The sequence below is a fragment of the Paramormyrops kingsleyae genome, chromosome 9, assembly GCF_048594095.1.
Source record: "Paramormyrops kingsleyae isolate MSU_618 chromosome 9, PKINGS_0.4, whole genome shotgun sequence".
Lineage (NCBI taxonomy): Eukaryota > Metazoa > Chordata > Actinopteri > Osteoglossiformes > Mormyridae > Paramormyrops > Paramormyrops kingsleyae.
The window spans coordinates 28,204,427-28,217,042 of NC_132805.1; the positions used below are offsets into that span (position 1 = coordinate 28,204,427).

Sequence of the window (12,616 nt, forward strand, 5' to 3'; positions counted from 1 at the left end):
ATGCCACCCCCTCTCCCCAACCCAACCCAACCCAGCTAGGTCTGGCCTAGCTAGGCTTTTTATTTGTTCATCATCTTTTAGGACAACTTTGATTCCCCCGTGTAGAGTATGCGAGTAAGGCATGGCACTGTGACCAGGCAAATAGATGAAGTCTCTCCCATTTGGACTGTGCATGTACTTTGTGAATAGGCTAGGTTTATGGATTTTTTTTTTTTTTGTAAATTTATAAATTTGCTGAGTCCTTTAGATGTGCTTTATGTTAGGCCTGCATGATGTAATGTTAATATCAATATTTTTTTACATATACAGTGGTCACATCGCAAGGATTGCGATAGCTGGGTTGAGATTAGACTTGGGTGGTACACTATATGGACAAAAGCAATGGGACACACCTCATAATCACTGAATTCAGGTGTTTCATTCAGATCCATTGCCACAGTATAAAATCCAGCACCAAGCCATGCAGTTAGGTTTACAAACATTTGAAAGAATGGGTCGTTCTGAAGAGAGCTCAGCTCTTCACGTCCATCATCAAAGCCTGACTACACAAATGCTCTTCTCGATGAATGAGGAAAATTTTTCAATTTCAATTCAATTTATTTTTATATAGCACTTTTCACAACAGATTCATCCCAAAGCACTTTCCATGGATGTATTGTGATGCATAAAACACCATTAAGAGAGAAATGCAGAATGGGGAAAAAGGAAAGAGAACATTTTCCACAGACACTCTGAAATCTTCTGGAAAATCTGCCTTCTCAGAAGAGTGGCAGCTGTTATAGCTGCATAGGGGGGACCAACTCCATAATGATGCCTATGGATTTAGAATGGGATGTTATAAAAGTTCTTGTGGGTCTAATGGCCAGGTATCCCAATACTTGTTATATTATTTCAGTTTATTTTTAATTCCCGTCATACCATACAGACATTATATCATGGTTAGAGAAGCGTACCTATTAGATGGATCAGGTATCAGCCATTTTGTTTTCGGCAGTCTGTAAAAGTATAGCTCCTATTTCATGTTAAACAGATTTGTACAGTACACCACACAACAGTTCTTTCCGATTTTAGAGTTTTTTGTTTTTGCAGCATTCAAGCTGAATGCTAACGCTGCCACTCAGTTTTTCTGTCTCTCGGGTGTGAGCACAGTGACTTCTGCTTGCTGTGGTGATGTCTTGCGCATACCCTTTGCAGCGGGAGGAGCATAAGAATATCATGAGGGTGATGATCTGGAAGCATTTTACACTTTTAACAACAACTAGTAGCCCAGTTATTTGCAGTCTTTGTAAATGCAGAGTTTTGAGAGTAGCATTTAGTGGAAAATGCCACTAGACAAAGAGCACACAATTGTGCAAGACAGCGCGAGTAATATGAAAAAAGCAGTGGATGATTTGGGAGTCACTAGTTTGGGCTGCTTTGTGCACTCACTAGACCTTGTGATACACCAGGGGCTGCTGTCGCAACAAATTGTAAGTAATGCTGTTGCCAGTGGGAGAAAAATTGTTCACCACTCACCACCATGGTATTTTGACAGTATTTTCAAAAGCACTGTTTTGGTATTTTTGACATCTTGGCGATTTACAATTTGCCAATAACCCTTCCCCTCCCCACCACCAAAAGATCTTGAATACCGTGGTATACCATATTACCGTATCACATACTAGCCTAGTTGAGATCATCAATAAGGTGACAAGCTTTGCAATTTTAATGATTGTTCCTTTTCAATGTTATCTAATATACAGCTCTGGAAAAACTGAGACCACTCCATATTTTTAAGAATCTGCATTTTTAAATCCTGGCTTAATCCTGGTTTTGCTGGCAGAAGGCTACACTGAGCGGCAGGTTGCTTCCAAGCTCAAAATCTCTAAGATCACAGTACACAAGAACATTGTGAAAGAGGAGACCATAGGAACAACCAGAAACTGGTCAGGTAAAGGGTGGAACTGACTGTCTAATGCCAGAGATGACCGTCAACTTATCTGACAGTTTCTCATAAATTGTAGGATGGCATCAAGTGACCTTCAGAAGGAATGGGAAACATTAAGTTCAGGTGTGAAGCGCACTGCTAGGACAATTCATAACAGAAGCAGGATTGAAGTCCCACAAAGCAAGGAAGAAGCTTGTTGTTACTGGGAAAGAAAGAGCCAGGCTGGAGTTAACAAAAAAAATTATATTTTACACAGAAGGATACCCATAGATTGAGAAATGAGTGAAACTAAACATTTTATTTGGTCTCCTATTTTTTTTCCTGAGCTGTATGTTAAACAATCAGCTCTGCATACACTCAAATTTTTGTCCTTGATGTCAGACTCACTCATACATAGTTTGGCGCGTTTCTGAGATATTTAACAAAGATGAGTCAGGAGAAAAACTTTGGAGTTAATTTTGTGCCAAAAGTATTAATCAAAATTTTGAAAACCGCAAGCAAATGATTAAGTATCAGACTGAAAATATGTATTCCAAATATCGAAAAAGTCGAATAAAATAATTTTTCCCATCTTTTTAATTTGTTTTGCTTCTGGAATGTTTTTCTTTGCTTTTGATTTTTTTTTTTTGCTTCTGGAATATTTTTTCTTTTGGAATGCTTTTTTTTGTTTCTGACTTTAGGCACTGTTTTAACGGGTGGGCGGGCCTTAGCAGCTTACACGTCTATTGGTCAGCTGGAATTTGGAGTGAACACACCTTTAACCATCTGAGCACGCCCACTGCATGACGCTTCAGAACATCGCAACATGGCGGGTAGCTTCGGAGCCAGTTTACAGCATGGAATTGCATGTTTGCAGTTCTATAATAGTGTACTTTTATTAGGAATCGGTGTATGCAACACATATTTCGCATTCATAAAATGTCACCAACCCATTTTTCCAAAATCGTTCTGCCGTTTATGTGGTATGCAGCTTTTTACGTAGCTTACCTCGGGTGGCCTGGCTGTGCAAGACGCAGTTAAGTTAATAATCCTGTTTCTTCTTCATGTAAAAAATATAGTCATTGACCGTTTCAGCTAATATTTTGTGAACTTAAACTACCAGGAATGTTGAAAATTGGTAAAGCGTCAAACTGGTTCAACCGAACTGTTGGACTTCGAGGAGACCGAGCGTTATGGCGTAGATTTAGCTGGAGTGTATCTCGCGGATACCCTGAGATTATGAATTTCGCGGTACTCCAGGTCAGCTGAGTCATGTCATGTGACAGCACAGTCACATGACTGGATACCTCGGAGAAGCGCGCTGTGAATAAATCACAATGTAAATAAGTGTTGTTCTGTCTTGAAGGTCCGTTTTTGTAATGTGATCCAGCTTCGCAGAAAACCTCTGCTTCCACTTAGCAACCTAGAAATGTAATCGTCTTTATTTTTAGCATTTAGGTTTAGTTGGGTAGGATGGCATTTAATATAGAATGTATGTCTTTGGTTTGTTTCGAAAGGGGGAAGGGGTATTTTTTAATCTTAATCAGCATTTTAAAATTTTATTTCTGTACACAAGCCTCATAAAAGTAAAATTCACGTATTGCACTTTCACGTGAATTTTTTAATGAGTCCATCTAAACGGAGCACTGGCCCAGATTTTGCCCTGATGGTGATATCATGTTATATGATAAATTGTGTCTCTGCCCTTAGACCGACGGAGCGTCTTACCTGTTCATGGTAAAGTTGACTCTTCTGCTGGACAGGGCAGTCCGGAATCTCTGTCCGGTTTTGGCTTTTGGCCTTCAAACTGTATATGCCACAAGTTCACAGCAGAGCCACACTTTTTGTCCACTGAAAGATACCACGCGGCTGGTGTTACTTGTGGGTAGATAAGGCTAAATATAAATGACCGATATTTATTCCAAGCAGTGCATCAATAGCTGACATTTATTTATTGTACCAGAGACGATTTTATTTGTGCTTCTGTAACAAGCAGTTGGAGAATTTTATTTGGATATAAATATATATATATATATATATATATATAGTAAATCCCTGTATTAGAATCGGGTTGCGTTACATATGGTCTGTTGAGTATTATTTAAAAATGAATAACTAATGACCTTTATTAAAAATACATTTTAATATAAAATCGAGGACTGATTCGACTAACAAAACAAACTGTTTATATACGCCCCAGAGAAAGATTTATTAGTGATATTTATGATGCCTACAGTGTAATATCAGTGGACATCGTGGACTCTATAATGTTGTCGTTCATTATATTGATAGATTCAGAAAAGCAATAATTATGCCTGTAGAGATTGTGACATTGTGTCAAAGTCTATTTATAAAATACATTTAAAAATACAAAGTATTAAGAAGAGTGCGTCTTTTGTGATATTTTTAAAGATTGGCAGCACTGAGAAGTGGTTCCTTTTAATTACTTTTTTAAAACAAAACCGGTCTTTGCCTTCATCTAGTGGTGAACTGGTGAATTGCAATTTGACAGCATCTAGTGGTGCACTAGTGAACTGCAACTTGTTGCTGTAAAACCGCAGACCGACTTGCAAACCACGTCTGTGATGAAGTTACACAGGAATGTGCATGAACATAAATTTTGATTATTGTCTACATTACTTTCCTCACTGTGTTCAATATACATGTACATACATTATAATTCATGTCAAATTAGAGGATTTGCTTTCTGTTCTCTTTGTGATTTACAGACTTTTTAATGTACTGTCACATGTTTTGCAGTGCTGTATGACACATACTGTTTCCCTCGAAAATGCACGTCACCCCTCTTAGCCATAATGTTTCTGTGTTCACTTGTTGGATCTGTTGCTATGGATACCTCTGTAACTTTAGGAGCCCAGGGAGGTGTACAGGCCTGTACTTGTCAAGATTTCCAATGGGAGGTCACACTAAAGCACAAGGAATACCTGTAAAACAATTAGTCTGTCCTTAAGAGAGCCTGTCATTGGGGTCCTACTGTTTTATTAGTAGCCATGTGCGAGTGATTATTACCATCATTACAATAGTTTAGTTCTAACAAAGCTGTCCTTGGTCTTTTTAACACAAAAGCCTTCAGTCTCAAAATCAGAACATTGGTCATTTGATAGTATGACCTAAAATGAAATTAGCCAGGCACTGGTCTGAAAAGGTCATAATCACATTAGTTTGGCAAAGCCAAGTTGTGATCCTGTTAAAATTACAGTATTAAATGTGCTAAATAGCAAACTCTGCAGACTGACAGCTTCAACTAAACAGGACCTTGTGTGGTGTGAATAGTCCTCATTGACAGTCTTGGACCATTTTAAAGGAGTCATTTGGCTCTGAGGCTGATTGTAATTGATGTTGGACGGATCGGAAGGAATTTGTTAGTTTACATGAACTGGAATACAAAGTCTTGCAGTTTTGCTGGTCCAGAGCAAAGGAGACAAGATGCTGTGAGATCAAAGGGGAATGGTGATTCAGACTGAGACAGTGTAGCCTTCATGAACCGCTGTCTGAACTGTGGTCCAGATATGGACTGAACCGCAAGTTAATCTGGACGCAGCTGATAATGCACCTTATAAATCAATATGGTTAACATAAAAAGGCTGAATGTGGTTTGAAGTACAAAAATAGAACGACCAAATCCCCCCTCAAATGACAGAGAGTTGAAACAATCAGCAAGTGTTAACGTTCCCATTTTTGTCATACATTGATGTCTGTGTTGTTATTGTTAATTCATTAAAATTCATGAAATGCTGTTTTGTAATTGCAAATTGGACCTCTGAACAAAAATCTGATGCATACCTTTGACCAAAATATTTGAGAACCCCTGACCCTTGTTGTCTAACTAATATTTAGACATGCCATTATCTTTTTGTTTTTTTGTTGCAAATTTCAAGTGTGGTAAAACAGTGATATAATAACACTGCAGTGTTTTTAATGGCCAGTCCAGTTTGCTGCAGTGGGTCAAAGGCAAAGGGCGTTTGTGTGGGGTCCGCAAAAGAGCCACTGCGGATGGGAGGGGGTCCTGCGTGAGACGACTCTGGCAGGTTTAAGATGGCTGTCTTTTTATGTTCTCAGGACTGGTCCCAGGTATTTGGAATGATCTAGAAATGCATGCTGTCCACTTGAGCAGACCAGTGAAAGCCTAGGATGACCTTTTGGCTCCAGCCTGCAGATGTGTGGGCCGCTCTAGGCCATCAGAAGATTACATAACGACATGGAATTCTGCGGTTGTAAATCTTAATAATTTGGCTTTCCCAAAAGTCCAGTCTCCCTTTAGGCAGATTGTGACACTATTGTGCTGCTTAATAACACCAATTTTAAAAATAAATAAGATCTCCGTGTTGGCTGTTTCATCAGACACTGCCGTCTGAGCTAATGTCACGTATGAATCATTTCTGATTATTTACGACCCCGTATGAAGTTAGGAAAACTCAAACAGAACAGGCTGACTTGCACACGTGTCATGGCTGACAGTCGAGCCCCCAGTTGGCCACTAGGTGGCACTTGTTCAACAGCCAGTAGATTCACTGGCCACATGTCCGGGCAAGAGGATCTAGCTGCAGACGCCTGTAGAGTGGAGCTCCACCCGAAATACTTCACCTCCACAGGAAACGCGTGATCTTTAAGGGCGTAAAGTGGAGCTCCGGTTAGGGTTAGGGTTAGGGTTAAGGTTAGGGTTTATTCACTGTGACACAGAGTTGAGGCCACGTGTTTCCTGTGGAGGTGACGTATTTCCGGTGGAGCTCCACTCTACAGGCATCTGCAGCTAGACCCTTCTCTGTCCGGGCCAGTGGTGGAATGATGCCTGGTCTGTTCTGCTCCGGGACTCGGAACCGGGTGATGCTGTTACCCCGTCTCAGCTCGTCGACTGATCGAAATGGGCCCGTGCCATTCTGGAAGTTAGGGATGTGTATCATTCAGCCATGTTCGCGTTCAGCCTTTCTTTCTGTTTTTATTCCTCTTTCAGCAATGCTCTTCTTAACACACTCTTCAGGTTACAAATAGTATCTTATCCGACGTTAATGTTGTTCATCTAGCAATGGTTCCGGATTTGAAGTGGTATTCTGCCGTTGTACGGAAAACGAAATCTAAGCATGGCTGAGTTTTATGTCATTGTTAAATAGCTACCTTTTGTCGCATGGTGAAACTATTAAAACACAGAACGGAAAATGTCGCTTTAGACCGTGTGTTTTCAATAATCTCATCATTTGCAGGGGCGTTATAGGTGCCGTGTGGAAAAATGCGTCGGCGTCTATTAACAGAGAGCAGGAGTGAATCTTTTCAGAACTCACGTTTGTTAATGTTTTTCTTTAACTGCCTTCATTATTATTTCGTGACGCTAAGTGCGCATCTCAGCCCTTGTGGCCACACACTGTTAATGTTCGGCAGCTTTTTGGGGATCTTTCATTGTCGTGTTTATTTGTTTTTGTCATCACAGAGGATGACGTGGACCTGGAGGCCCTGGTGAACGACATGAACTCCTCCTTCGAGAGCCTGAGCTCCCCCTGCAGTGTGGTGGTCGACCCCGCCCCCCCGCCGCACAATGGGCAGCTGTATCGCACACTTCAGTCCATCTCCCCTGGACACCGGGTCCGGCGCTCCCAGCCCGTGCACATCATGGCTGTGAGGTGCGTGGCTGACAACTGAAACCCCTGTTGGCCACTAGGTGGCGCTTGTTCAGCAGCCAACTGAGATACCGGCTACCTGGCCAACCCCGACCCCCCCCCCAGCCACCCTTCACGCGCCGCCCAGACGAGCCCAAAAGGACCCAGAGAGATCCATGGGGTTCATGTCCATTGTTGGCGTCCCTGTTATTGGGGTTATGGAATCCCTCCTGTCCCCACAGGACATGATGTGATGTTGTTCAAGGACGGCACTTTTTCTTATGCTTGAAAGCATGTTCTTGCAGGACTGATCTCTGATGTCCTCTAGTATAGATATAAATATTCTAGTACATGCTGAGATACGAATTATCCAGCATAGTAATTATAAACAAGAGTAATTATTGCCTAAGCCAGTCTTCTGAATCCTCAAGTTTGCCTTTCTCTGATCTGCAGATATTTCTTTGCATGGATAATTTTTTTACGGAAACGTTCGTGTGGGATATAAAAAGCTTTATCCAAAGTAACAGTATTGAGTAACAGCGACTGTTAAATGAGAACCTTATGATGAACATTGCGAACGCCGTCGCCCCCTGACTGAACCGTTAGGTGTCGGCTCGTCCCTGGGGGGGTTGGGGTGTTTATGCTCGGAGGTTATTATTCGAGGCCGGCTTTCTGAGAGTCCCCGCTCCCCCCCCCCGCACCCCAGCTTAGCTGTGACTTCTTCAAAAGTAATTTTTATTTACTTTCGGGGTTAGTGAGAGTGCAGAGAAACACGAACAGCATCTGAGGTTAGTAACTCTGACTGGAGACGCATATGCTTATGATTGCCGCACTTTTTTATGCTGGTGTCATGCGGTTTTATTGTCGTCATTTATCTATCTATCTATCTATCTATCTATCTATCTATCTATCTATCTATCTATCTATCAAATCTATCTAATCTATCTATCTAATCTATCTATCTATCAAATCTCTATCTAATCTATCTATCTAATCTATCTATATATCTATCTAATCTATCTAATCTCTCTATCAAATCTATCTAATCTCTCTATCTAATCTCTCTATCTAATCTCTCTATCTAATCTATCTATCTAATCTATCTAATCTATCTATCTAATCTATCTATCTAATCTATCTCTCTATCTAATCTCTCTATCTAATCTCTCTATCTATCTATCATCATCTAAATTTGAGGGTTCGATCTTTGAACAAGATCCTTCCTTGTTAATGACTTCTGCGAGGCCCCGTATTTGTATTCTAACTTAATTTTGCCCGCAGACGGTTCACGGACAGAAAGTCGGCTGCTGTTTTTGAAGAGACAAATTCTGAGCATTTGTGTGAAGCCTTCCAATGACTCGCTTTGTTGCCCCCTACAGGAGACTTCAGGAAGCGGAGCAACAGCTGCGCACGTCATCTCTGCCGGCCATCCCAAACCCATTCCCTGAGCTGTGCAGCCCTGCCGGATCCCCTGTCCTCACTCCTGGCTCCTTACCTCAGTGTCAGCTGTCTGGCAACAACGTAAGTTGTATTGGAATCATGATTGGAAATGACTCGTGTGTCGCTAAGCGTTATGGGGCTGCCCATGAACATGGCCGTTAAAAATGATGTCCCGGGTTGAGGCCCTTGCCCTCAGCACCTGGTGTGGATGTTGCATCAATGCCAAGCCCCAATCTGGCAGCCGCACACTCACTGTTCCCATTAGAGTCATGGGCTAATGGTGCAACGAAGGCTAATGTGCTCTAATGTTCTCATCCGTGCTCGGGGACTGTATTACCCACAGTTATGGCTCCCGTGTCATGTTGTGCATTAATGACCGTTAATGCATCTGTTAATAGTGCAGTAATCTGGAGGATGAAGGCGTTTGCATGGTAAGCAGTTGAAAGGATGCTACACCTTAGAAAATCTTTGCTATCTAACTGTGGGGAATCAAAGTCGTCTTGTAGGAATGCAGTTTAGAGGTGAAAGCCTCCATTCTGCGGGTGAGTGTTAGTCCGAGAGTCTCGTGTAGAGCGGTTATGGTACGGAGACAAGGACGCTCACTCCAGAGCCCGGATTCAGTCACTGTACCACCAGGAATGTCTCAGAAGCAGTCTTCCATTTCAAGGTGAAGGTTCTGTCCCGCCTACTTCATTCTCCCGGCGCACACAGACACACACGCCGTCTGTGCTCAGGAAGGCCGTCTTTCCTCTGCTGGTTTTCCCGCGCTTGCCGCTGCCTGTTTATGCTGGCTTCCTGTCGGCTGTCCGCATCCTTCCTCTGCCGTGTCCCTGGACCCGGAGTTCTCACGGACGCTGGGCGCTTCCTCACATCATGTGACTTCAGTGAGAACAAACCCTGGAACGCAGTCTCTCCTTCCCCGCCTAATCTTGTGGATTTCCCTTCTGACGCCACGTCAGGGACACTCACTTCCCTGTGGTAAAGCTCCCACAAGTGATTGATGCCCTATCGGAGTATGAGAGCCCTTTCTATACTTTAATGGTGACATGTATTGGCAACAGCTACAATATTAGATTAGATTACATTAGTTTGACTTAATTAATCCCACAATGGGGAAATTCCTTCGAAACAGCAGCAATAATAAAAAAGACAGTATAACAGGATCCATAGGATCAGCAAAAATAACAATATAGGAACAATATCGACAATAAAAACAATAGAAAACAATTTCTAAAACTGTATAAATATATAACAAAAAATATAAAGAAAACAAAACATATACACAATGCTAGGTATATGGATGAACAGCTGCTGAATATATATATGTATACATATATATATATATATACATACATACATATCTTAACCAGTCAAGCTTTTCTTAATGGCCTCTAAGTTACAATAGTGTAGATTTCTGTCTCTAGATGCTAATTGGGATGCACAGGATGTTTTAGTTTACAGCAGGCTTCAGTGTTTGCCCTGGACCGTTGGTAGCAGAATCGTGCTAAGTCTTGCTAATTCTCCTTACGCTAATTCGATCCCCGGAGATGCAGCACATGGAGAAGTATGTAATAATGAGTCCATTTAGACATATGGCAACTATGTGCTCAGTGTACTAGGATGGCGTTTTTAATCATACCCACCTGGGTCTGTCTGAATGGGGTTTCAAGGCTGGTGGGGACTTAGTGGAGAATGGGAGAGTTTTTATTTTTTATTTTTAAAAATGTCACTTTAAAAATGCTTTATAAAGACATGAAGTCCCCTTGTTCATAAGACATCTATCGACATGAAGCTCTGTGATTTATGATCCCCAGCTGGTTGCTCTTGAAGGCCGAACTTGACTTTGTGGGGGGTGGGGGGGGGGGGGGTGTTAATCTTAAATTTGACCAAAATTAAGAATTGAGAAATGAAGTGACAAAAATACCTCTTTCTCTCTCTGCATAACTTTCTCATTGTGTTTCACTTTTCTGATGTTTACATTGTTTACAAGAACCTAAAAGGTCATAATTTTTTCCTCTGCTGGTGGGGAACCTTCGCAAGGAAATGATCATTCTGAACAAATTATAATTATCCCCCCTGTTATCACCAACATATATGGGTTTTGGCGGGTGATATATATATATATATATATTTTTTTTTTTTTTGTGGCGTAAGTCAAGCGAATCCTCGTTTTTCCACCATAAGGATCCACAGAAGATCCACCCCTGAGATTATTGCTGTGCCATGGCGCTGGATCTAACTTTCTGCTGATGTGTTGAATGCTGATTGCAGACAGCCTGCAGGCGCGAAAAGGCGGGTTGAGCCGCGCAGTGACATCAGGACTCGCATTATACGCATTGAAGTTACCCGTCAGTGTCTTCAGTATTAACCCAGTGACTTGCCTCTGCCCGTGTTTTGTCGGTGCTTTCATCCTCCCTGAAATGAGCGGCTTTTACCAGAACAACCCAGATGTTCCTGTATGTTATGCACATTGACATGCTCTCCGCTCCGCAGTTGCACACCATATGCAGTCTGCCCATGCAGAAGACACAAACAACTTCAGATGCTATGTCACTGTTGGCAGTCCAGGTGGAATTGAAGATAATTAAAGCAATTAAATGTGATGAAACTGTTGGTTTGAGATTAAAAGAATGGCTTCCTGAGCTGTGAAACTTGATCTTGCATGAAGCCCTGGGGTGGTCTACAGCTCGGTGGGTTTGGGCCCTGTGCCTATTCCCAGAAGGTGGTGGGCTTGAATCCCATGATTGACAGAATAATTATCTCACCATTGGGCCCTTGAACAAAGGCCATATGAACACAGTGCTCCCGGGACATTGGCTGGCTCTGCTGTCTGACCCTAAGCTATCCACATTTGTATGTCTGCTACATAAGGGGGCTTTTCCATTTCACGAGGTACTGTACTTTTGGTGCTTTGAGAAAATACCAATGCTATATACGCTATATACCTGCTGTCCTAGTATATTAAAACAAAATACTTTTAAAATTTCTTGTCATGTAATTCTGATCTTTTTGTTGTATCTGTTTTTCCAGCCAGAAAACTTTTACTTCATTTATCATTGTTTTCTGGGTTCGTAACCGTTCTCAAGGCGGAGTTTGTGTCGTGTTTCAGCAGCAGGCTCTTTGCATAACCAATCAACAAAGAAAGAGTTTCAAGTCCCACCCCAAAGTATCGAAGTACTCCAGCTGGTTTGGCACTTGTGGTACTGGTACACTAAATGTGAAGTATTTAGAACAGCAAAATATAGCGACGTGAGGTACCTGACTGATGGTGGACTGTCCTTTTGTAGAGGCGACGCCTTCAGTTCCCAGCATGCCTTTGTCCTGTGGGCTTGCGACATGCACTTCCTGTCCTGAATGTATAGACTTCCTGAAAGTGCTGTTCAGCTTTTGCTGGGCATGACCATGCAGTGCCTTTTGAAAAATAGTGACCGTGTTTTTCCACATAATGCTCTTGCGGTGTGAAGGGCGAAGATTTCAGTGGAAAGCGTTTACGTTAATGACTTAATATTTCTTATCAAATTACGTCGCTTGCTATTACCTTCATCCCAGCCCTTTCAATCCAACACTCTCGCTGGAAATAATCAGAGGATCTCCTCTGCCCTGTAATTTAATGCAGCTACGCGGTTGGTAATTCAAAGGTAAATATGTTTGACGTGCCTTG

The 12,616-nt window shown here is 41.9% G+C and overlaps 1 protein-coding gene across 2 annotated transcripts in view; it reads left to right on the plus strand.

Annotated features, from left to right (window-relative positions):
• grb10b (growth factor receptor-bound protein 10b) overlaps positions 1-12,616 on the plus strand; it is a 63,430-nt gene that overhangs the window by 26,952 nt on the left and 23,862 nt on the right. For both annotated transcript variants that reach the window (XM_023806242.2, XM_023806243.2), the window contains 2 exons: positions 7,350-7,539; positions 8,895-9,036. In XM_023806242.2, the coding sequence (XP_023662010.1) occupies positions 7,350-7,539; positions 8,895-9,036 (332 nt within the window). The remainder of the gene's footprint in view (positions 1-7,349; positions 7,540-8,894; positions 9,037-12,616) is intronic.